Here is a 26,588-nt window from a genome sequence, read left to right on the forward strand (position 1 = left end):
CACTTGGTGTATATGCGCTTTTGCATTCCAGCCCCGTGAGAATGTAGCAGCCAAAGACAGGAATGGAACTTTTGAGCTTGTCCTTAGAAGAATATCATTATAGCCACTGTAATGAGTGTGTTGCATGATACAGCAAGTCATTACTGGGTAAGAAAGTTTGCGCTTTATTAAACAGTACTGAATATTGTGCTTAGTAGCCGTGTCCTGTTAATGAGCACATAGAAGGTGCTAATGACATTATAAAGGAATATCTAGAAAACTTTTAAATAAGTGAATAAAGTATGTTTTTGGCCTACTGCCAAAGTAGTAACAACTTTGTCAGTTAGCACACTTACACCCCTGTCTCTCAGGCTGACATAAATGCACTTTAAGTGATTGCATTTCACCACTAGTGTCATTTGCACACTGTCAGGAGAGTGAGAGTAGATTTTGGCATAGAGAAACATTAAACCCTGTATTTTATTAACCACCCATAAAGCAGGATCCTAACAGTTCTGTCCATGAAGTACAGTAGCAGTCTTGGAAACATTTCGGCGCGCGCACAAAAGACGGAAACGAAAGGCGAGAAGACAAACGGGCGCGATTGTCTTCTCGCCTTTCTCGCCGTTTGTCTTCTCGCCTTTCGTTTCCATCTTTTGTGCGCGCGCCGAAATGTTTCCAAGAATGTCCTCAAACCAACTCGCCCAGCTCTCCATACTGTTACAGTAGCAGGTATGTCATCACGCAACAAAAGCCTAGGTTACGCTAAAATCACAAACATCATCAGAATAATTCTTTTTGATAGTAAACATGCATGGCAAAATTTACACAGCCTGTGCCTCCAGTACTACTTAAGATAAAGCATCGGGGAAAGCCTTGTTGAATTACAAATGTGAAATGTAAGGTGGCGTGAGGTTACACTTACAAAGAGCAGTAAATTAATTTTATCTTTTGGAGCATTATAAATAAACATGCAAGTGTGCATATATTGATTCCATTAAAGAACTTCTCCAGTATAGAGACTTAAATGTTCGCGTTTGAAAATGTGGGAGTAGTAACTGCTCCAAAAGGCTGATTTTCTACTCCAAAGTGAGGTTTTAGCTGCTCCAGAAGCTGCACCAAAATGGCTTCGATCAGTCACATCCACGGTGTAAGAATATACTCAGGTGCTGACACTCTTCCCCCAACACATGGAAAACTGCAATCTACACGCGGCCAGATAATGTTTGGGTTCTTATCAGTTGACTTGAAGTTTCATCGGCGGCTTCTTGGAGGGCGCTACGAAAAGCGGGGCAGTCTCCATAGCAACGCACATGCTGCTAATAACGTGCATTTTTTCTGTGCCTTTTGCTGGATAATGTGCATCCGCCAAGCGGCGTCGAGGGGCGAAATCGAGAGAGTAACAGGAGAGGGCACGGCGAGTGCGGCGGCGATCGCGCACTCGCAAGCGCTCTCCGCCTCGAGCCATTAGATGGTGCACTGCTCATAGGACCCATGACCGAACATTATCTGGCCGCTTAGGCGCGCGCAGTGTCAACACCTGAATATTCTTACACCGTGGTCACATCACTGCACGTGGAGATGCTTAGCAACATTTGCGGTTCGTAGTACCAAAATGTGTAGCCTCAATAGTAGTGGCTCAAAAATAGTTACGAAGCTGAGTTGGTAGTAGCTTTAAGCAATCATTTGTGTTATCAGGAACACTGTTATTCATCAAAAACTACTATGCTAAAAAAAAGACTCGTTTGCTATTCATGCTCTCAGGCTGTTTATGTCCATGGCCACCAGGGTCATGCCAGAGCACATGCCGTGCAATGGCCGTGTCCATTGCACTTGTTCCTTAAGTTTACTCTAAAGGCTGCTTATAACCGTAACAAGTTATTACTTTTGAAATATTGCCCAAGTAATCAATATATGTTGTGCTACGGAGTTACCCATCGCCATTACCATAATTTCTGTAGTACTACAGCTCTCTTTCTCGTGTAGCAGCATGCCACCAAAGTGGCACTAAGTGCACTCAAGCGTACTTTCGCAAAGTATGCTTAAACGGGTCATGAACCAACCCTCGGACTCGGTGAGAAAACACATCCTGCGCAAAATGCTGTGAACAGCTCAGCCAAATCTTGCCGTCGTGCACAGCGAGGAGAGTTTACAAGCAGAGCACAAAATTGCCCTTTTCTCAGGCGCCCTCTTTTCATACAGAGGCGTGTGCTCACTCTCTTCGGAGCTGCTGGCGCCTGCTATTTGACGCCGAACAGGAGATGGCATGCTATTGGGTAATAGCCGACGATTTTGTGTATGTTGTGTACTTGAGGTTAATAATAATCAAGAGCAGCGTTTTAACCAGATTCGCGTTTTGTGACAGGGTGCCCTCACATGCTGGCACCACGCTCCATAGTCTGCCAACATTACATAGTAGCCACACTTACGCACAGGAATCACAATGGGAAAGAGTGATTGTGTTTCATCAAGTGCACTGACATGACTTCTTTCCCCCATGCCACCTCACCCTGCGTAGCTTCCAGCACGCTCGTCAGGACAAGAGAAGAGAGAAAATGCTTAAAGTGTACCACAAATTCTTCTTACTTCACTTATTCTTGACGGATTCGAAAAATTCTTGTGGCAATCGATTCATAAGGCAATGAACTCTAATACTGAGGTCATTAAATGATTACTTGGAAAAGTGGTTCAGGACCCATTTAAGTTTGCTCGTGTAATAGGGACATTGGAATTGTGTGTGCTAAGGTTACAGCTGAGAATCACGAGCACTAATGACAACAGTGACATTCAAAACATTTCTTGTGCACTTCAAGAGATTTACAATTATATATCCCTTTTCTGAAATATAAATCATTAAGTTGGAAAGGTGTTCGAAAACTAAAATGCAGAGAAATAAATGTCTCAACTCTGACACTATTCAGCATTTCTCATGTAAGCAGGTTTCTGCTTTTATGGCTTTTGACAGTAAGGGGAAAAATCAGGAAAATCCCTTGAATGGCAAGGTGTTTTCCGAGCAAACTGATTGCTGAACAGTTGCTTTTATTCTCTGTGTGCAAACAAACTCTGCTTTCATGATGGCAGCGAAAATTCGGCGAGCACTTAGATCTCTTACTTAGCTGCCTGGTTTTTCCAAAGCCTGAGAATTAGTTGTTGTTTCGGTATTGGGTTGAGTTCTACTTGATGCCAAATTCCTCTTACATAAAAGTACTTTCGAAATCAACCTGTTTCGCTAGTCAAAATTGCCACTAGTGGCATCGCTTCATGCCTTACCCTTGCTCCGAAATGCAGACGACGACTTCAAGCCCAGCGAGGCACCACCGTCTAAGCGCCCCAAGCCCGCTGTCAAGGAAGCACCCAAGAAAGCAGAGAAGAAGACCAAGCCTGACAGCGGTGGTGACACAAGCTCTAGTGCTGTCAGCCAGAAGCAGAAGACAGGGTGGGTTGTTGTGCACGTTGGGTGACACACTGCCCAGACTGAAGCGACTGAGTGCAAGGCTGGAAGTTTGACTCATATTCCTGGCAGCCAGGGTCACCGTAATGCAGCCATTTATCTTGCTCATTGCGATTCCTTTCTCATCATCCACCACTCACAGCTGGCTGAGCTTGGTAATAAGATAGGTAGAGTGCAGCTTGAACAATTGGCATGAAGCGAAAGGAGAAGAATTGGAATAGAATCATTGTGTTATCACAGCCAAGGTTCCAAGGAGCTTGGATGCAGAAATTGCCCTTCATCCAAACGGCATGCTGAATTTGACGACTTTGTACGGTTGTACTGCTTGGAAGTTATCTCCCGGAAATTGTACTTTCCAATTTTTGTAGACAAAGACTGCCATTTGCCCCACTACTATGTTCATGAAAAAACGGCGAGTCGACGTAGGAGTTCACCTGCTGATAATATGGTATAGTAGAAACGGTAGCCAACACTTTTTGAATGACTGCTAGTAAGCCTTTTGATTACTGAAGTTCGAAGTGCCTGAATGATTTAGACAGGAAGAATGCAATGGCGGCTCTGGTCTACTATGTCTAAACAACAAGCCCAGAAGTCATTGGCACTGTGTTGATTGGTTCGTTTTCTCCACTAGTACACATAATAATTGAAGATATAAATGCATATGTTTAACCATTACCATTGATAGCACACAAAGACCAGCTGTCCAATGTATCCCTAGTGTTAATCATCACAGCATCGCTATGATGTTGCAAGTATTGCACTATAAAAGTTGCTTGAGCACTGTCATGCTATCACTGCTGGATGATAAGCCTTATACAACAGAATGGAAAATTGGGCTAGTTAGTGAGAATTCATTGTAGCTAGTTGAAGTTTAGCGCTTGTCCCGTGTGGTTCTTCTGTCGTCGTTCATCGCACTACTAGCTACAACAAAGCTAAGTTAGGTTAGGTTAGGTTAGGTTGACGCGCACTGTTCACTGGACACAACTTGTTTTTGCCAATTCTTTGTGGACTAGTGGTCAAGAAAGAGCAAGATACACTCTGCACAGGATGAATTGAATCTCTTGTGTAGTCACTGTATCTTGACTTAACCTCAATGTGCTGCGTGTGACTGTAGCCAAACACTTTGGTGAAGGCACCACAATGTTTGACAGGTCCTTCGGCATGCCGCATTCCAGGAGAAACGCCAAAAGTACTATTTTTCTTTGCTCAGCATTAATACACCAAAAAAGAAATTGCACATGCGTTTTGAAGCCAATAATTTTATTCTTTTTATGTAAAAATGGAACGTGACTGACTGCATGATAATTGGATATTACAAATTACATGCTAATTATGTTTAATTACTAACACCTACACAAAACGACATATGGCTTCATTTTCTTTCTTGGAATGCGATATCAAGTGCCTTTGCATTATGTGTGGATTTGACACATTTGTAGACAATCTGTCATAATTTGCGCCAGAAGAGGTTATTCAGTACATAGCGGTGCCCATTCATCACAGTTTTGGGGGGTTTCATGCCAAAGTTACAGAAATAAGTTCTGGTTGCCTTTGATGCAGGCGAGCATCTCTGGACGACAAGCTGTTCCAGCGAGACCTGGAAGCGGCTCTGCGTCTTTCACAGAATGGACCAGCTTCAGATGGCCAGTGCCAGCGGAGTGGTTAGTGTGTCACAGTAGTATTGTGAATCGCTTACATCTGGAACTGTTTATCATCATCAGCCTGTATAGTTTCACCACATGACAAGGCCTCTTTAGTGGTGTATAATTAATAGGATCTCAATCTACCCATATCTTGTGGCAGCTAACCCTATCTTATGCCTACAAACTTCCCAACTCCACCTAAATCCCTGTTATCATCAACAGTACTTTTCTTTCTGTAAGCCATTCTGGAACTATAACAGGCTAGCCTTTATCTTTTCTGCACGTTACCCGGCCTACTCAACTCTCTTTCTCTCTTAAAACCAACCACAATATTGGCTATCCCCGCTGTCTCTCTAATGTTCACCATTGTTTTGCTATCGCTTTACATTATGTGTCTATTTTTCCTTCTACAGCTGTCTGCACAGTCCATTCTTTAATAAACCAGTATAAGTTTCAGCTTCACATGTTACTATTGGTAGAATGCATTGACTGCAAACTTTTCTTGCTGAGAATATCAGTAAACTGTTTGTTACTTCAGAATGTGTGCTGTCCATGGTCCAACCCATTTTTCGCACTGCAAGCCCCAGATTTCAAAGCAGTAATATCTCTGCATTGTCAAAGTAGTGGCATGAGAGGAAATGGAAACGCACAAAACACTGCAGCCTTGTCAGTGACATCCTTTTCCTGAATGGTTGGAATTGCTCACTAGATAAATAAATCGTGCTCAGTGCCGGCACTTCTACAGCAATTCGTGCTTGTCACTTGCCGCACGGCGACAACAAAAACACCTCGTCAGGCACTGATGCATGGCACTGGTGGATACGAACACAGAAATGCACTGCATGTAAGTGGTTATGAAAGAACAGAGTGAAGAGAAAAGTGCCGATCCGTAACTGTCTCTCCTTACGATGACACCTCAACAGAACGGCACAGGAATGGGGGAAGCAAAGGTAAAGGAGAAGTCGAGAAAAATAAAAGAGAAGGAGATATTCTGCACAATGTGATGTGCTTGCGTGCCCACATTCTCTTTTCTATCGCCCCAGAAGCAACAAGGAGAGCATTCACTTGCACCCCTGCCCCCAGCCGCTGCTGGAAAAGATGCCGCTCTGCTTTGCTTTCTGCTCTCTATCACGCAGCACACTTTTTATAAAATGCCTTCAGAACAACCACATGTAACTCGGCTGTTTGACCACTGGCACCTACAAAGCTTCAGCTATTGCTGTTGTGTCGCCACCGGGTACAACGTCCGGTGGACACCAAGGAGGGCGCCTTCGCGCCGGAGCGCACGCTGCGAACGTCAACCCAGACCAAGAACGGGGACAGGACTGCTCTTTATTTACAGAGAGTGTATAACATTGTTTATAGGAGTTGGTACACGAAATGCCCGTCGTGTGGCGCTCTGCACCACACCTTGAGAAACCGTAACTGGTAAAAGCATGAATGCGCGACACCACAATTGCCTTGATCTTCATTCTTGGCAGCAGTGAAATTTTGTTATACTATTGCATTTGCTACTCACTTCACTGTAATAAGGTTAAAGATACACGGTGTTCTAGAGACATGAAGTTATGAAGAAAGGCTAATACTTCGTTATATCAAGAATTTCATAGATTGGAGCTCTCTATATCAAGATTTAATAGAACTGGTTGCAACAAGGAAAACTGTCAAGAGGCGGGCAAGCTCGCTGTATGCCGTTTACTTATTCACTGTGTTTAGCTGCGATGACCTGCGGGCACCAATGTGGGTTTTTCGTTAGGCGGTGCACACAATAGCCAAGCTGTCAGTGACACACTCTTGATGTTGCATTTCCACTCTGCGTAAAACATGCAAATTACATTGAAGTGTGTGTCTAAAAAATGCTACAATCTCTACTGTCTCAAAGTTTATCAATTGTAAATGTTGTACTAAAGCGTAGAAATTCGCTGTAATGTGTTCTTGTTGCTAACATTACAAAGCGTGGGAAATTACTTGCCCTTTCTTTTTTTAGTGTTGCAATTCCAGACTTCCTGGGTGTATCGAATTTTTGCTGTTTCCCCTATTTACCGACAACTACCATCACGGTGACCTTGCAGTTGTTGTGTCTTCACTTGCACAGGTTCTGAAGGCAAGCCTGCAGACAGCATCATCGATCAAAAGGACATTGCCACATTTCCTCTCGAGCTAGCTGGTGAGGTGGTTGTGCAGTCTGAGCCGGCAACAGATATCGGCAAGCCTTCGGCATCACCAGGTGGGCTGTTTGTGTGCTGGAACTTGTGAGGTCTCAAGTGCTTAAGAAGCAAAGAATACAGTACATAGTAGCCCAAAGAAATAATGCAGCCACTTATTAAAATTTTTATACAGTCAGCCAGCTAGCTCAATTACAAGGTGGATGGAACATGACTTCACGGAGTCAAGGAAGTTGAACTCGTCATATGAGGACGTCAATCGAGTACATTTCACCATTGCCAAAAAAAACTCATGTAAAGGGGTATACCGAAAAAGATGGGAATGTGTTGTTTGGAATGCGCCCCCAAAGCACCCCATCAAACTCGCGAAGTGACTGCACATAGCATCGACCTCGATCTAAAGAAGAGGATAAAGAAGCAAGTTCCTCTCGCACTCGAGTAAGCACGCTCTCAGGTGGTGCCGGGGCAGGAACATTTGCAACGCCCCTCTTAATACTAGGTGACTACACTGACCTCAGCATCGTATGAGTGATCTAGGTAAGCTTGATTCCAGGATATGCAAGGGTGTGCCAGGAAAACAACATCAGGGAACGCAAGCTTGTGCCCACAAGTTCCCCTTTGGAGCAGCTTTCGACCATCAGAGTAGTCGTCTGCACGAATGGTACAAAAGATCATCTTCTTCTTCATAATCATCGTTATCGTCATCATTGTTGAAGAAGATGACCGCATTGGATGGCTTTTGCCTTTGAGTTGTCTTAGGCGCATTCACGAGGGACCCTGTGAGTTTTTAAAAATTTGGTGTGTTAATTGTACCCAAAGCCAAACAAGAAATACATTTTCAACACCAGAATGAATCAGAAAAAGTTGCAACATAAACTAATAAAGGAAATATGGCACTTTATGAGATAATTTGGGTGCTAACTAAGAAAAAATTACAACATAAACTAATCAAAGAAGTATGGCACTTTACGAGATAATTTAGGTGTTAACTAAGTTAACTGGTGGATGTTGTATACAATTTTTGTGGTTTGTGCCTACAGTAATCATTACCTTGCTTAACATAGTGTTATAAAACTTGGGTGTGTTGTAAGCCATTGGACATAGCAGACACATGGCACAGATTTGGGGCTGTATGGGAAAAAAAAATAGGCAGATCCCACACACTGGAAATCACATTTAGCGAGGAGCTCTGAGCCGAGCGCTACAAGGTGGATCGTCAAAGTGGTCGTGTAAACTGAATGGTTGGGTCTGTGAAGCAAGCTTACCAGGCATGTCAACTACACTGGGATGCCTGAAGTGTAGGCAGCTTACGGTTCAAAATAGCGTCAGCACTCATGTTTGAGCGCAGACGTCCGTTGCATCGAGGAGAGGTGCACACTCCGACACGCACACCACTAGCAGCATTTGCTGGCACATTCCTGCGTGGTCAAGCAACACTAGACTATAAATGGCAGAGTCACAGTAGCAGTACGTATGCAATATATATTATACTTTTAAAAGGGCGAATAGCCAGCACTACATGACTGTCGCCAACATTGGGCAACAGCAGCAGGTAGTTAACAAACGTTATCAGGCACCAGCCAACACTAACTGACAGTAAGTCAACATTATCCAGAGCTATCGAACACGAGCCGATGCTGGTAAGACTCCACGTTGTACAGCGTAAATCTAAATAATCCTATTGCGAGTGAAATCAAAGTCGAACATAACACCAAAATTCCAAGCGCAATTATCAGGGAGGTTAGGAAAGCCCTACAAGGCATGTCCCACAGAAAAGTGGCCAGAGAAGATGGCATAACAACCGAATTGATCAAGGATAGAGCAGATTCTCTATTTAAAGGGACACTAAAGGCAAATATTAAGTCTACGTTGATTGTTGAAATAGCGGTCCAGAAACCTCGTAGTGCTGCTTTTGTGCCAAGGAAGTGCTTATTTTGAAATAAAATCACGTTTTTAGTGGTCCGCATCGCGTTAGCGCGCTTCAAATCTACTGCCTGAAAATACGACTCTCATACGTCACTGCTGCCGTGCCCAACGTTGCCCGCTTTTACTGCGCGGCCGCCGACACTAGTAGCAGCCGAGCGGAAGTAGCGGGACCCACAGTAGCAACAACGGGGAGCTGCGACAAAGACTTGCTCGGATGGGCACATTCAAAGCCGTCACCAAGTTGCGGTTGGTCTCGTAATCCTCAGTACGAAAGTGCAGCGAGCACACACGCAGAGGTTTTGACTGTTTAGCACACAGGCGCAATGGCATGACACTAAGCCACTTCGAGCGTAAGGGTTCATTCCGCGGCACCCAGTGAAAAGACACACCGGTTTCCTTGCTGCAGCACTGCCGTTGTGCACCATTCGGGCATCCGGCAATATCACACGCATGCGGCATTTTGTCGAACTTTCTGTCAGAGCGACTTTCACGAGCGCGCAAAACACGCACGGCAGTACGCGATCCCGAAACTACCTCTGAGACGGGCGAGGCGCAGTTCGGCGAAAACGGAACCTTTGAACCACGCGCGCCGTTCCCCATGGCAACGCCACGGAGGTTTTATTTTCCATGAATCAATGGGAAACAAACAAACAGCATTTTATTACGTCTTTTGTTGCTCGGAATGTTCTTTTTTTACTGCTGCTAGTTTGATTACTAGTGATTTATTGTAGGCCGACTTCCCTACGTCATCGGGATCACTTCGAAAATGTCCCACTCGTGGCGCTCATCATGTGATACATTTAGCTTAATTTCTCGGTAAGTAGGGCACTGCTGTTGATAATACTGCCGTTTTAGAAGTTGTCATACATTGCGCTTTCACTCTGACATAAATTCTTATTTGCCTTTAGTGTCCCTTTAAGTAGCTGGAGGCACTCTACACATTATGACTTAAAAATTGAAATGTACCAGAGAGTTGGAAAAACATGAGTACTTTACTAATACGCAAGAAGGGAGACGTGAAAGACTTGAACTATAGACTGATCAGCTTTCTTTCAGCGTTGTACAAAATATTCAAGGATTTCGAATAGGATTAGATCCATATTTGACTTTAATCGAGCTGTAGAACAAGCTGGCTTGAGGAAAAGGTACACTACCATGGATCACCTTCATGCGATTAATCAAATAAATGAGAAAACTGTTGAATACAAGAACCCCTCTATATGGCATTCATAGACTACGAAAAGCCATTTGACTCAGAAAAACTAGCAGTTCTGGAGGCACTGCGTAGGCAAGGAGTACTTAAAAGATATGTGAAAAGCATGGCCAATATATTATATAGAAATTCCACTGCTGTTCTGCTCCTGCTCAAGAGAAGCTGGAAAATACCAATCAAGAAAGGAGTTCGTCAAGGAGATACAAACTCTTCACTGCTATTCACTGCTTGCTTAGGAGACCCACCACGGTGTTCTAGTGGTTATGGTGTTCGACTGCTGACCCACAGGTCGCGGGATCAAATCCCAGCTGTAGGCACAAATGCTTGAGTAAAGAACACCAGATAGTCGAAATTTCCGGAGCCCTCCACTACTGCGTCTCTCACAATCATATTGTGGTTTTGGCACATTAAACCCCAACAACTATTAATTATTATGCTTGCTTAGGAGAAGTATTTAAATTAATTGATTGAAAAGAAATAGGAATAAAGATTAACGGAACATATTTTAGCAATTTATGGTTAGCAGATGTCATCATACTTTTTAGCAATGACGGTGATGGATTGGAAAATGCTTTTGAAGAGCTAAACGCAGAAAGCATCAAAGTCGGGTCGAAGATGAACGGGCAGAAGACGCATATAATACTAGGTTGTTCGGCAAGAGTTCGTGATGGACAACCAGACCAGAGTGTGTATATGTAGGTAAAGTAAAGAAATCCACTGAAGAATAAGGATTGGTTGGTGCGCATTCATTAGACATTTTAAACTCATCACAGGCACTTTACTGCTGTCGCTAAAGTAGGGAGTGTCCAACGATTGTGTTTTGCCTGTTCTAACATATAGGGTAGAAACCTGGAGAATAACGAAGAAATAAACTTGAGCAAGGTTATCTCTTTGAGTAAGGAGATAACAAAGAAACTTGAGAAGAAGCTAACAACCACCCAGCGTGCAGTACAACTAAAGATGATAGGTGCAACTCTCAGAGATAAGAAGACAGCAGAGTGGATCAGATAACAAACGGGGGTAGCCGACGTCCTAGGAGATCTTAAGAGGAAGAAATGGATCTGGGCAGATTGCATTATGAGAAAGACAGACGACTGATGGTCAGTTAGAGCATCAGAATGGATACCAGGAGACTGGGAGCACGGCCGAGGATGGCAAAGGGTTAGGTGGAGCGACGAAATTAAGAAATTCGAAAGCATAAAATGGAATCAGCTTGTGCAGTACAGGGTGGGTTGGAGATCACTGAGAGAGGCCTTCGTCCTGCAGTGGACATAAGATAGGTTGATGATGATCATGATGACGGGGAGCTTTGCCTCAATGCATATAATAGAAATGGTATGCAATGTACTTAAATTCATGCACTTAGTTACACTGACATGCTGTAACAAATTGAGAAGTGCATAGACATTGCTTCATGCTGGCAGAAACGTAACCCAATGCGTCATGGTCGTCACCTGAAGTCCTTCTGTATTGACAGAGTTGCAATCACTCTGGGAGAAAAATACCAGGTCTTCATAAACGCTCAACTCATTCTCTGAATCAAATTCAGTCTTCAGCGATGCTGTTATAACTATGTTCTGATGAACATATTCTAAAATGACTAGTATACTCTAAAAAACAGCTCTGTTTCCAGAAACGTCTCCGCCACCAGCATTCCTCGCGCAGGCTGCCATTTTGAAACCACCATTGCCAGGCTAAATGCAGCGAAAAAAAATGCAGAACTTTTTTCCTAACTTTTTTTTTAGTAGGCTTGTGCGAATATTCGAGCAGTTTGAATATTCGAACAAATATTACAGTATTCGAATTCGCTTCAAAACGAATTTTAATTATTCTAAATTTCGAGGTATTCGAAATGAACGAAGAGATATATATAATCCATGTGTAACCCCCTGTAAAGGTGGTTTCACTGCAGCGCAGGAGTGCTATGCCATCAAAACACTTACTTAGGGGAAATCCACCCTGCCACGAAGCCCCACCTCAAAGTTTAATGAACAAATTACCTTCACATCGATTCATCGTTTTTTTTTTTTTTTTTTAGTTTAAAAGCTCGTTATACCAACTTATATGCTCTAATTATAGTAAAGTTTAAAACGTAACGTGTTTTACAGGTTATCACTTGCATTCTACCGAAAGTGAAATCCTAGTACTATTCAAAGTTGCTTCCACTTCCCTTTGAACCAAAAAGAATGACATTTGCACATGCCTTGTTTCAATTTTATAAATATTGTGCAGGTTAATTGGGTCATGATAAATGTGCTAATTTTTTTTTATAATATGTGATATATACAATTCGAATTCGATTCGAAATTATTCGACCAAATCACTATTCGCTTTGAATTCGTGTCAAACCTAAAATTTACTGTTTGCATAAGCCTATTTCTTAGAGCTCTAAATCAAAGCCAAGAGCTGGCCACAATTCGTCTTTGGCACTGAGGAGCACAGATAGGCCTGAAAGAGTGTGACTCGTCAGTGGCAATACTGGTACTCCAGTGACAGGTACAGCTCGGGCCTGCGGTTTAAAAGGTTAAACACGGTCCTACCTTTTTTCTAGCATTCTTGTTCGCATTGCCCACTTAGTCTTTTTGGCTGCTAGTGACAGTCAGCGGGCAAATTCGGTGTCGGTGCGAGAATTATCAGCTCTTCTACAACGGCCCTGTGCTCTGAACAGCTGCAGAGGTCGAGCAGGAAGAAGACTACCAGCCAGAGCAGGAAGAGAGCTCCGAGGATGAGGAGGACGAGGAAGATGCGTCGGACGAAGACTACAGCGGCAGTGACGACGACGAGGAGTTTTCCCCCTCAAAGGCCAAGGCCTCACGGTCTCGCAAAGAACCTGTGGAGAAGAAGCCTCCAGCCACTCTCAAGAAACCAGCAGGTAAGTGATGTGCAGTCACATTTTACGTTTTCTTTTCTCCGGTGTTTGCACCTTCCCACTGGTTAATTTAGAGATATCAGCAGGTCATCATCAATAACGTTTGACCAAGGGATCCACGAGGTTGACCAGGGCTTTTTTATCTTTATTGGGGGCCATTGGCTGATGAAAGACAGTCAAGGGCTGGCCCTTCATTGAGGCCCTTGTCAAAAAGCATGAAGAACAGGCTAGTAGTTCGTAGTTCGTATTGAAAGTGACTACAGTGCAAAAACAGACACCAAAGAATAAGGAAAACATGGATGAATACCGACTCCCAAACGACTCCCAACTTGTTCAGAAGGTATCGACGGACTAATTCTCTGTTCAACGACTGCTACTATGTTGAAGCGTAGATGAACATGAAAATAACATGTTGTGGCTTACATTACTTGACATACTCGTCTGTGTCTCAGTGAAAGTGCCGTTGCTAAAATGGTGCCAACTTGTGCTGTGTGTTTTTGCTAATCATCCTTTGATTTTTCTGCATTGCACGTTGACAAAATAGAAGTCCCCGATGAAGAAAAGTCCTTTTATGAAAAATTCGCTCCAGCAATATTCCTTGTTCGAACACCCATTGATCACTTCATCTTCCAATTAACCTTTTTTCGAGGTTTCACTCTGTTGTCAACGCAGCTACTCTCCCACTCTGTCTCTTTGTATTTTACTGTGGCGGAAGTTTAAAGCTCGACTTCTCAATTTGCTGCGTTTATCTGTTGCTTCTATCACGCCAATGCCCGGCATGATACGAGGGCAATCCGATAAGTACTTAGCCTGCAAACGAAAAACGAAAATTTTGGAATGGTGTCGATTTATTTCTCAACATAGTCCCCTTTCAACTCTATACACTTCACCCAGCGATCCTCCAACTTCTTGATCCCGTCAGAAAAATATGTTTTCTCCTGAGCTGCAAAGTAGGCTTCTGTGGCAGCGATAACTTCTTCATTTGACTCAAACGTTTGTCCGGCGAGTGACTTTTTCAAGTTGGGAAACAAGAAGAAATCACTCGGGGCCAAATCTGGAGAATACGCTGGATGGGACACCACTTCGTAGCCCTGTTTGACCAACTTGGCCGTGGCGACGGTGCAGGTGTGAGCTGGCGCGTTGTCGTGGTGAAAGAGCACCTTTTTCTTCACCAAATGTGGCCGTTTTTTTTTTCGCAATTCGGCGTCGAATCGGCCCAGTAATTCAGCGTAGTAGGGTCCTGTCACCGTTTTGCCCTTCTCAAGGTAGTCGACGAATATCACACCTTGAGGATCTCAGAAAATAGTGGCCATCACCTTTCCGGCCGATGCGACAGTCTTCGCCTTCTTCGGAGCAGCTTCTCCGGGTGCAGTCCACTGTTTCGACTGTTCTATGGTCTCTGATGTGTACCAGTGGATCCATGTTTCGTCGGCGGTCACAAAACGACGCAGGAACTCCTTCGGATTACGCTTCATCATCATCATCATCAGCCTGTCTACGCCCACTGCAGGGCAAAGGCCTCTCCCATGTTCCGCCAATCAACCCGGTCCTGTGCTTTCTGCTGCCACGTAATACCTGCAAACTTCTTAATCTCATCTACCCACCTAATTTTCTGTCTCCCCCTCACGCGTTTGCCATCTCTTGGAATCCAGTCAGTTACCCTTAATGACCACCGGTTATCCTGCCGACGTGCTACGTGCCCGGCCCATATCCATTTCTTCTTCTTGATTTCAACTATGATGTCCTTAACGCCCGTTTGTTCCCTGACCCACTCTGCTCTCTTCCTGTCTCTTAAGGTTACACCTATCATTTTCCTTTCCATCGCTCGCTGCGTCGTCCTCAATTTAAGTTGAACCCTCTTTGTAAGTCTCCAGGTTTCTGCTCCGTAGGTAAGTACCGGTAAGATGCAGCTGTTATATACCTTCCTCTTGAGGGATAGTGGTAGATTACCATTCATGATTTGATAATGCTTGCCGAATGAGCCCCAACCCATCCTTATTCTTCTAGTTATTTCACTCTCATGGTTCGGCTCCGCGGTTACTACCTGTCCTAAGTAGACGTACTCCTTTACAACTTCCAGTGTCTCGCCACCTATCGCAAAGCGATGTTCTCTGCCAAGATTGTTCCACATTACTTTAGTTTTTTGCATATTAATTTTCAGACCTACTCTTCTACTTTCCGTATCCAGTTCAGTAATCATGAGCTGCAATTCGTCTCCCGCGTTACTCATCAATGCAATGTCGTCAGCGAATCGTAGGTTACTGAGATACTCTCCATTAACTCTTATCCCTAACTCTTCCCAATCTAGGGCCCTGAAAACCTCCTGTATTACGCTTAAACAGCTTCAAACACTGCTCTGAAGTGGTCTCACGGACGCGCTTGTTGTCCGGAGTGAGCAAACGCGGCACCCATCGCGCCGACAGCTTTCTCATGCCCAAAATTTGAAACAGGATATGACCCACTCGATCTTTTGAGATGCCTACTGTCTCAGCTATCTTGCGCACCTTCAGTCGGCGGTCTGCCAATACGAGGTCGTGGATTTTTGCCACGTTATTTTCCCACCCGTTTGCGGGGCGCCTGGACGAGGCTTATCAAAATCCGACGTGCGACCACGTTTAAGCTCGTTGAACCAATTTTTTTACTGTTGCCATCGAAGGAGAAGATTCACCATAGACGGCATCCAGTCGCTCTTTGATTTCGCTGCGCGATTTCCCTTCCAAAAACAAGAATCGAATCACCGACCGATATTGCTCTTTTTTCCATTTTTAATGGACACACGAATATCACCTGCTTCCTCAAGCGGCCAAAACAAAACCGCGAGGCCGATTTGACTGGACCTTCGCATGTGTCCCTCCAAGAGAGCATACTTAACGTCAGTATATGTCTCATGCGATAGAGTCGCGCTCTCGCGGTGAGGCTAAGTACTTATCGGACCGCCCTCGTATGCCTGTTGCCCTGAGCAAACACTCACATGTACAGTGTGACACTTTGCATTTCTTTTTAAATGATGACTGCATTGACAATGAATGACACTTTTTTTTTGGCTCTGCAGCAATGTTCATTGCTTCTAACAAGAACGATGTACCAAAATCGCAGTAAAACCATGTGCAGGGTGTTTGCATGCTTTGATCGAACTTGCTATTATGTATATTGCAGAAATATACTAATATGTAGCAAAAACAGAACATGGGAACTGCCGTATTTATACAGTAAAACCTCATTAATTCGAACTCGGATATTTCGAAATCCCGCTTAATTCGAAGGGTTTCTGCGGTCCCGTATTTTGCAATGTAAATCTGAGTGGATATTTTGAAGCGGCGGTCAGCGCCAGCCCGGTTAATTCGAAAACTTTGGGTGCCTTGTGCCAATTCCCGATCCCGATTTCGCCGCAACTCCGTGGAAGCGACGGCCATTAGGAGCCACAGGGCAATGCAGTGTAGCGATATTAATGTGTGACAGTTGAAGCAACCCAGCCTCGCTGGTGCTAGCGCAAAAAAAAAGTAATAAAGAAAAAAAAAACGCGGTCTCGTGGTCAGCTACAACGTGCGCCTGCGGAAAATATGACGTGCTTCACTGCAACACAGCGGTGACACGCGGGCAGCATGTCGCATGCTTCTCACAACGTCAGCGCGTCATGATTTACCCATTTCTTTTTTGGAAAAGAAAAGATAATAAAGGACGACCTGACGGAATTCATGATGTATGCAAACCTCCGACTGGCGGTTGCTCCGGCAATTTGCGCACTTGCAATGCTGGCGGAGTTCTTGCCTGTAACGCCTCCTTCGAAAACTCAGTTCGAAAACTTCAATGATCATGTTTTCCAGCCAGAACAGATCGCGGATTCCGTCACACTGGCCATTATCATATTCTTTATTTTACCAGAAAGAATGGGCGAATGGTCGCATCATGACGCGCTGACGCTGCGAGGAGCAGGTGACATGCTGCCCGCGTGTCACCACTGTGCTGCAGTGAAGCACGCCGTTTTTTCCGCAGGCACGCATTTCAGCTGACCACGAGACTTCTTTTTTTTTTCTTTCTTTTTTTTCTTGCGCTGACAGCAGCGAGGCCCGCCGTTTTCGCGGGTTTGCGGCAAAAATGGGACTGGGTATTGCTGGAAAACCACCCTTGGAGCCGCAAACTAGAAGGCCAAACGACCACCTCTGATTACTTTCAGTAATTCAAAGTTCCTTGCATCCCGCTTTTTGTATGTTTCGTTAATTCGAAAACCCGCTTAATTCGAAAGTTTTTCACAGTCCCAGTGACTTTGAATTAACGAGGTTTTACTGTATATATGTTGTCCTGTCATTTACTCCTCCTGCCATGTCCAGTGAAAACCAACTAGTCCAACTTGAAGCCCCCACTGAGCTGAGGATCCCCAGCAAGCTTTTCACAATGTTTCTGCATAACAGAATAATGTGCAGCACTTTTAAATGTGTTGTGAGCGTCATATCACGGCCGCTCGATGAAAAACACACGGTGTGGCCTGCCGCGTGGAGCGGATACTGCGTCGTGCGCCTAGTGCTCCTGGCTGCCGCTGCGGCGCCGCCAGTGGGGGAGCCTCTGGGGAGACCGAAAGCGAGAGCGCCGGAATTATTGCGGCGGATCGCGGCTTGACAGCGCAGCTGCTATGCGCTTGTTAGTTTTTAAAGGGTTACAATAAACTTGCTATAGCGTTAACTATATTGATAATCGTCCTACCGAATGTGCGCCGGCGATGCTTCAACCTAAATATAGCAAGTGTTAGTTTTATCTGAAGTGGTTGCTCGTGCGAGTTGCGATTTTTCGCGTCATGTTTTCTCTCTTTTGTTGCCGTTGCGCTGTTCACCCTTGATAATGGATGTTTGTGCTACAGTTATTTTATCAACAGGAGAATTGCTCATTTACAGGTGCGGTTGTATTTCCGGAATGACTGTTGCTCACGCCTTAGAAACAAAAGCATTGTGAACGTCATAATTGCTTTAATGCACGTGCGTGAAATATGGATCACTGTGTTATTGGAATCACAGGCGCAGCACCTTCCTGGCCAGAGGTTTTTGCGCCAAGCGTACGAGACGCTCAACAGACATATTAACATTTCCTGCCCAGTTGGCAAGAAGCGTTCGTAAGAGCTTTCTGATGAAAACTTTGCAGACTTCGATTGCGCGGTCGTCCGCCCTGCAAGTCCACTTTCAGCACTTCCATGGTCATAGAGAACAGCTCGTCACCTTTCAGACATCCCGTGAAAAAATATCTAACAGGAGTAATATATGATGTTGACAAGCCTCTTATTACAAAACATAGTAATCGGTTTGCCACTTGGGGTACCGCTGTTGAGTGCTCTTCTTCACCACGGTCAACGAAACCAAAAAGTTTGTCGACTTGTCGGTCGTATATGACCCTCTTCTGTATGGCCATCTCGTCAACGATCAGGGAGCAGAACGCTTCTTGCTCTACAGTGAGACCCTTGAATTCGATGCACAGCCGCTCTTTTATCAACGAAGTGACGCTGATTCCACCTGTTAAATGGCCTACATATTTCTGGAGCATTGAGCGACAAGGGAGCTGAAAGATATTTCTGGACCTTGCATGCTCATAACTTCTCTTGAAGCATGCATTACAACTTACACATTCCCTTAAAATGACGTCACTGTAGTGGGGCTTCTTCGTCGAGAAACTGCGAACTTAGTTTCTAACAAACTCGGCAGTCTTGTCACCTTGCGCAGCACCATTGAGCACCTTAATAAAACAGGCATTGTCCGTGTTATTTTCATAAAACTGCGCGCGCTCCTCAGCCTCATCCACTTTTTCTTGAAGGGCCTGCTGTGCTCCTTTCATATGAGCGATCTTCGCTTGGAAGCAGCACGTTTTTTTAGCTTCTTCTGTCAGTTTAACAAGGTCGAATGTAGTTTGACATGATGCATCTGAAAATGATGCCATTTCCACACACGTTTCATTCCCTAGTTCAAAGTTGTTGGGCGTCGTGGCTTCAGTGCTGTCACTTGACGAGCTGTTTTGGCTAATGACAAAGCGGCTATTTTGAAGCAGCATTGCCCGAGCACTCAGCACGCGACTGCGCATTATCGACTTCTATTTCGGAGCGTGGCCACTTCTTCCTCGGAGCAGGCGTGCTCCTCGTGCTCATGTAGCTTGGATAACCAGGGAACACTGTCGGCACAGCCGTTGGCAAAAGTATCCTCAACTTCTCGGTCTTCTTGTAGTCCTGCTCCATAAAATGCAAGGCGCACACCAGGGACCTGTCATTAGGCTGCCATACTGTTTCCTTCCCGCCGGGTCCTTCACGGGAAATGTTTCGCAGCCATGCTGCCCTGCGTTCTGCGTTACTGGGAAACTCGTGGTAGCGTATTTGTGGATCCTTCGATACATTCGTGGAACACAACGGCACACAACAGATACGCGGCATTTTGTCTAACCTATAAAATATCACACATGCGCAAACTGTCTTGAGTGACACTCAGTGCGAGCGATTCATGTGGAGAAAAACAACCACTACCTCGACCTACCCGCTGAACACGAGCTCCTTGCTGCCCGCGCGTCGCGTGGAGCCCTCCCCTACTACTGGCGCCCTCCTAACAAAATGCGGCGACAACTGTCAACTCCGCTTCCCCGCTCTCGCCCATGGCCTGCTCCGCGACGCGGCAGGCCACACCGTGTGTTTTTCATCGAGCGGCCGTGGTCATGTACTACTACTTGTGCATTGACTATCTCTTGTTAGGCTTGCCTGATTACCCATGCTCTCAGACTGAGCAACTAGTGCTAGTTTTGTCAGAGTGCTGTAGCAATCTCATACGCTGAAAACTTAAACGGTGTGCTGCAATGAGACGCAGTATCATTTGGCCAGTTAACCATTAAACATAGCAGATGACTGAAGCTTGGCTTCTGTACTCATTTAAATAGTGGACACTACAAGCTGCACTGACACTGCCTGGAACTTTTTGAGCACAAATATTGTGAATTAAGAACTGAGTAGGATTGTAGTGTCTTGTTTAACTTCTGTACACTTAGACCGAGTTTGGACTCCTAGTGAAACATACGCACACTGATGCAGCTACCGCAAGAGCAGGGGCCAGGAAAACTCCTGCAGCACTGACCGGACCAAAACAGGCAACCACGAAGAGCACCTCCACGACACGTGGCAAGACGCAAGCATCAAGTGCATTGACCAGCTCAGCGACAGCGGCACTATCTGTGGCAAGGACAGCGCCTCGCCTCGCTTCAGCACCAAAGCCCACACCAAGCGTGGCTTCGCGGCCTCTACCGCAGCGGGCTGCTCCCGCGGGCGGCGTGCCCATGACTGTGCCCAAGTTCTCGAGTGGCCAGTTGCCAGTGTCGGGGATTCGGCTTGGCTTGTCTCGTCGCTCAGTGAGCAAGCCACTTCACAGTGTCGTCAAAGTTCAGCAGTGAACCTGTGAAGGATAACTTGCAGCAGCCATGTATCGGCAGGATGTTCTAAGTGACTGTGCTTGGGATGATTCCCGAAATCCCAAATTACTGGTGGACTGGAAAATGTTTCTTTAGATGTGATGGGTTGTGGACAGTTTTGGATTCTATATTGCATATTTTAGGCAGCACATTTAGGCTTTAGCTTCCATTTTTATGAACAGGCCTCAACTCAAAGCTCTTCATCGATTCTACTGAGTGTAGCATAGCATTGCTTCTCATCTTTATCAAGTACTGCACATCAGTAACATTCCTCAGTCATTGTGTTTCTCAAGTAAATATTTACTGCAGGAATTGCCATCCGGTACGTTTGCATGGACAGAGAAAGTACTTAGTTACAATACATTCATGTAGGAACTGTCCTGGATTGACTTTGAGGAGCTATGACCAGTTCATTCAGGGGAAGGCACTGCCATCTGTGATGTGTAGTACCCAGCAGAGATGCGTTCGAGAATATGGGAACAAATGTTTTTAGGTTTTACTGACTTGTTTGACAGTGAATTCCACTGGCCAATCTGCAATTCAGTTGTAGGTTCACAGCACTCCTCGCTTCATGGCCTTAGGATAAGTACAGCCAAAAATTCAAGCCCTCTGTGCATCATTATTGCCTCCTCAAGGGATAACAGCATCTTGTATTAAGAGCATCTGTAGACATTGGTGCACAGGTTCATGCCTTTCTATACGACAGCTACGTTTTCTGTTAATTCAATACTTGATTAGCGTTTCATACATTATGGGTAGGATAGCAAGGACACTGAAGTTACTGTGACACTTTTACAATCATAAATGGTATCATTGGCTCGCCATAGGCTATGTACCATTTCTGGAACTGCAAAGGTTGTTTTCCTCTGGCAGGCATCGATTTGTAAAATACTGGCATGCTTTTTAGTACTTGTTGGGCGACTGCTCCAGATGGGCCAGGGGGGAATTTACTGTAAGACATCAGAGTTGCTAATTATACAAAGACAAAATACACCAGTGCCAAGCAAACCATAGGGGATATTGTTTGATGGTTAAAGTTTTGGTTATGCTGATGGGAATGGTACTTGTAAATTTACGGCTGTTGCACTCCGTTTCACACATCAGGTGCAACGCTGCGGAAGCTATGCAAGGAGTTCGGCCAGCAAGATGTGTGAGTTTGCGCGTCACGCACTTGGCTTTCGTCATTTTAAACGCTCGTGCAAGCTGAGCACGAGCCCATGCGTGATGCGTCGCAACGGGTCGCAAATAAAACACCAAAAAAACAAAAACAAAGATATGCTTAGCGATTCAGAACAACTTTCTGACAACTATATAACAGGGTTTGTTTATATCTAAGCACAAAGGATATGCATTTATATTACTGAGACTACAGACGAAAAGAAATCATGTTACAGGTGGTAAAATATCATTGGACTATTTCTTGGTGTGAATGCATCTACTGCAAGAAGTCTCGCCAGCCTTCACAGCATTGCACCTGATGTGTGGAACGGAGTATAGTAACCGTAATTACAATGTCGAGGTCCCCATGTGCCTTGTTTGGCATTGATGTCTGTCAGCTTTATGTTTGTTATTTCTTGTCTAAATGCCATTCCCTTCAATTTCCCTTCTTTCTTTCGCATATTAGACACATTAAGAATGTAGTCCTCATGCTAAAGTGCAAGTAAAGTTGTGATTGTATTCTGCAGTGGATGAAACTCGATTTTACGATTACAATTAATATTAGTACTTTGTTTTAAAACTAGGGGTGTGCGAATATTCGAAATTTCGAATATTTTTCGAATAGTGTTTACTATTCGATTCGATTCGCACTGAAATTTTACTATTCGAACTATTCGAACTTCCCAAAGACAAATGCAGTCAACGTCCGATTGAAAGTGACCCCTTCAGATTTTCAATATGCTTCTACCTCATTACACACTCGTATTGCGGCAAAGCTGCCTTTCAAGCTCCTTTACGGTCGAACTTAGCCAAGAGACAAAGTCCGGTTGGAAGTGGTCCCTAGATTTTCAATATGCTTCACCTCATCACACCCATGTAGTGCGGCAAAGCTGCCTTTCAAGGTCCGTTACGGTCGAACTTAGCCAAGAGACAGTCAACGTCCCTTTGGAAGTGGTCCCAAGATTTTCAATATGCTTCACCTCATCACACCCCCGTATTGCGGCAAAGCAGCCTTTCAAGCTCCGCTACGGTCGCAAATGTATTAACTCAAGAAAACGCTGGTTCCAATATGGAGATGAAAGATGTGGCAGAGTAGGGGGCTCTATTAATGCTGTTTTGGAGCTGAAATTTGGGCAGGAAGTCTGAAAAATCGGACGCCGAAGCTTTTTAGCATCCAAAATTTCAGATGTTCTTATATATTGACGTCTACGAGGCAGATTTGGAACTCTGGACTTGAAGGCAGCACACCCTTGTCTGCCACATCAGTTGGCCTTCCACAGAAGTTGAAAGAGAAGGAGAGGCTGAGGAAATGGCATCTCTGCCTATCACGTGTAAAGTGTTGTCGGCAACACTTTGGTTGCACCAAATCATGTACATAAATACAATTCGGCCTCTTCATTGCCTCATTCTTGATAAGAAAGACAACTATGAAATATGACCCCACCAGCGCTTCATCAACCTCGCAAAAAGAAACACTTTCATGTTGCTATCTCACGAGAACATACTTAGGGATTCTCTGCAACTTTTTCTGTAATTTCACTTCGAATTATTCGAAAAATGTTTGAGAAATATTCGAAAATTATTCGAAATTATTCGATTCGATTCGCACTCAATCTTTATTATTCGAATTCGCTTCGCACCCAAAATTTTGCTATTCGCACAGCTCTATTTAAAACCTACTTGTAGTTGAAAAAAAAATTGGGGGACGCTTAAGCTTTGCCTTTAAGAGTTGAACGCGATAGTGATATCCGGCCCCATCCTCATCATGCTCTGTTTCGCTTGTCATCATGTACACTCGCCCGGTCTCACACACGCACACACACACACACACACACTCAAATACCTATATTAAGGGTAAAGGTTTGCACCCTCTTCAACAGCACTTTTATGACAACAGTGTACTCACTACGTGTGTGTAAGAGAATGCGCGCACTAATGTGCATGCCCTTTGTAATGGGTGGCATGCTTTAAACACACGCGTGATACTTTTTCGAAGTTGCCATGCACCCACTACGCGTTCATAAGGGAATACACACAGTAATGTGTGTGCCTTTTGTAATGGGTGGCCGGCTTTCAACCACCAAGTCGTTATGCAGTTCACATGGTGTGACGCCCAATGGCAATATACGCTTGTAGCCCGTTTTACTGCGATATTACATCTCGTACTGTGACACCTGTACACAGGATGCGGATTTTTGTGAAGCATTAAAGTTAATTTCAGTGCAGTTCCAAGCAATGGAGTGGCTCTGTGGTAGAACACCCGCTTGCCACGCAGACGGCCTGGTTCGATTCTCACTTGAACCTAAGATTTTTTATTATTTATCAAGATGATGATTTTTCGCTCACAACCAACGACACCGACACCGGAATTTCTGCGGAACGAGCTCTTTAACGCTGTCGCGTTAAAACAAGGCAAGGAGCGGGCTGGCACAGTGCCATAGCCAGGATTTTTTGGGTGGAGTGAGCTGGGGTGGGGGCATGTTGTCTTGCCTTGTTTTGTGCTAGGTATCCTTTGGTGGGCAGAAGTTTTAGAGTGCGACACGTGCCACACTGTAAGCCAAACAAAAGTATTTGGTGCGTCTTTCTACAACGCAACTCCAATACTGAGGTCATTCGATGATTCGGCTACTTCGAAAAGTGGTTCAACCTACATCCAGATATTGCTTCCAATGAAAAGTAACTGAAAAGGTTGCCACAATGGAACTGCCCCGAACACAGCAAATTTCATTCAAATCAGTCCATAGCTTGGCGGTGTTTCTTCTGGGACATGCTTAGAAAAAAAAGAAGACACGTTTAGAAAGCTGCTAAATGTGCATGCAAAGTAAAGGATATATATGGTGGTGAGAGGCGACGTGACAGTAGTGAGCCAATCGAACCAGCAGCGGTGTGCGGAAAACGCATGCAGTTAACCTTGTTCTCGTGTAACAGAGGCAGGGGTTCTGACCATCATCACTGACCCGCTCGTCTTGGTATTGTGTCTTGCGTCCCAGTGCGTACAGAGACTGTGCATGTGTGTCTCCGGCATAGGTTGGCAAACCCACTCATGAGTCGACTCACTCAGACTCAGATCGAGCCGCAACTCTGAGTCTGAGTGAGTCCGGGTCAGTAATATTTTGGTGAGCTTGAGTCCGAGTGAGTCTGGCTGAGAAAAATTTTGGTGAGTCCGAGTCCAAGTGAGCCCTAAGCGCAAAATATATTTCTTGAGGCGAGTCTGAGTGAGCTCCACACTTTTTCGACAACCTATGGTTCTATCTACACAACCTTCAACATTACTATCAGCCTTATGTCGGCTCTCGTTTATACTCCCGTCAACTCACACATACTTGAAAGCACAGGCATTCATACAACAGCTCGATATTTTTCAATCAGAGGTGTGAGTTACAGAGAGAGAAGGGGAAAAGGAAGCAGGTTGGCCTCCCCACCGCAAGCTCTTTCATAGGAAGTACATGATAAAAATATCTCTTGTGAGTCACCTCTTTGAATAAAAATGTCCTTACCGGATTGCAACCAATGATATCTCATATTTGAAGGTATGAGATCAAAAGGCACCAAGTAGAGCACCAATTATGCAAGATGTTGGTGTTGAAGAGCATTGATGCCATGGTCGAAAAAGCCAATTATACGGTAACAGACTCATGAATCGACTCACTCATGCTCAGATAGAGCCGTAAGTCTGAGGGAGTAATATTTTGGTGAGTTTGCATCCGAGTGAGTCCCGCTGAGAAAAACTTCAGTGATTCTGAGTCTGGTTGAGGAAAATTTTGGTGAGTCTGAGTCCGAGTAAGCTTTAAGGGCAAAATGTATTTCATGAGTGAGTCTGAGTGAGCTCCAAATTTTTTGCCAACCTATGGTCTCCAGTACTACGGTCCCTAGAATATACCAGTACGTCAGAAATTTCGATAAGTAGCTTTATGGTTGGATTTTGCTGGAAATATTCAAGGCGACATCACTCAAAAGACGCCAGACTCGAGTTCCGCAAGACACGTAGTGCCACCTGTCAGAGCAGTATTGGGTAGTGCAAAGTTCGACTCACTTGCAAAGTTTGCTGTAGAAACAGGTGCAGCTAACAAGTGCAAGACAACGATTGAGCTTAATGTTATGTGTGTTTGCGCATTTAAGGGGAGATGCTACTCGGGAAAAAAGTTTCTTTAATCTGTAGCCTTGGGCAATGAAATTTTAGCTGTTTACATAGTTTTTTATACTGATATTAAATATGTAATCAGTTTTATGGTAAGTTGCATAGTTTTCATTTTGTACTATGACAATGTGTAAAATATAGCTCTTTTTGTGCACACTTTTTCTGTCACTAAACTTTTATGGTTAAGAGCCATTAATGGCTCATATTGCTCCACATTAACTGTACAATGGAAATAACTAAGTAGAAAGTGTGTATAAGACATATTAATGAACAAGAGAAATTGTAATATGAGAAGTCTTAAAATGCTCAGCCAATACTAATTGCTTACCCTAAGTTCGTAATAATTATATGAGTGATATCAGGTTTTGAAGGAGATAATTGCACTCTTCACATGTTAAGGAATCTGTGGCAATAATTTCGTTCTGATCTGGCCATCAGAAGTACTAAAAACGTGATGTACAAACTCAAGAAGTTGCCCAAAATTGCACCTTGAGAAAAATGCATTTTAAAGGTAGAAGCGAAACCTCATCTATGTGGCAAAGATGTGCTTTTTAAAATTATTTCTTCCATCATGAGAGCTTGCGAATCACGGTTATTTTGAACATGTGGCTTTGGTGAACTCCTCAT

General features: G+C 44.4%; 1 protein-coding gene across 2 annotated transcripts in view; it reads left to right on the forward strand.

Annotated features, from left to right (window-relative positions):
• The window catches only part of LOC119383715 (RAD51-associated protein 1), a 28,964-nt gene extending 7,189 nt beyond the window's left edge, over window positions 1-21,775 (forward strand). The window contains exons 3-7 of one of the 2 annotated variants that reach the window (XM_037651990.2): window positions 3,268-3,415; window positions 4,991-5,091; window positions 7,169-7,300; window positions 13,046-13,249; window positions 20,292-21,775. In XM_037651990.2, coding sequence (XP_037507918.1) covers window positions 3,268-3,415; window positions 4,991-5,091; window positions 7,169-7,300; window positions 13,046-13,249; window positions 20,292-20,647 — 941 coding nt within the window. In that variant the 3' untranslated portion in view covers window positions 20,648-21,775. Of the gene's footprint in view, window positions 1-3,267; window positions 3,416-4,990; window positions 5,092-7,168; window positions 7,301-13,045; window positions 13,259-20,291 lie in introns of both variants that reach the window. The other variant, XM_049412636.1, reaches the window with a different exon arrangement.
• Window positions 21,776-26,588: the final 4,813 nt, after the last annotated feature.

Source organism: Rhipicephalus sanguineus, chromosome 2, assembly GCF_013339695.2.
Source record: "Rhipicephalus sanguineus isolate Rsan-2018 chromosome 2, BIME_Rsan_1.4, whole genome shotgun sequence".
NCBI lineage: Eukaryota > Metazoa > Arthropoda > Arachnida > Ixodida > Ixodidae > Rhipicephalus > Rhipicephalus sanguineus.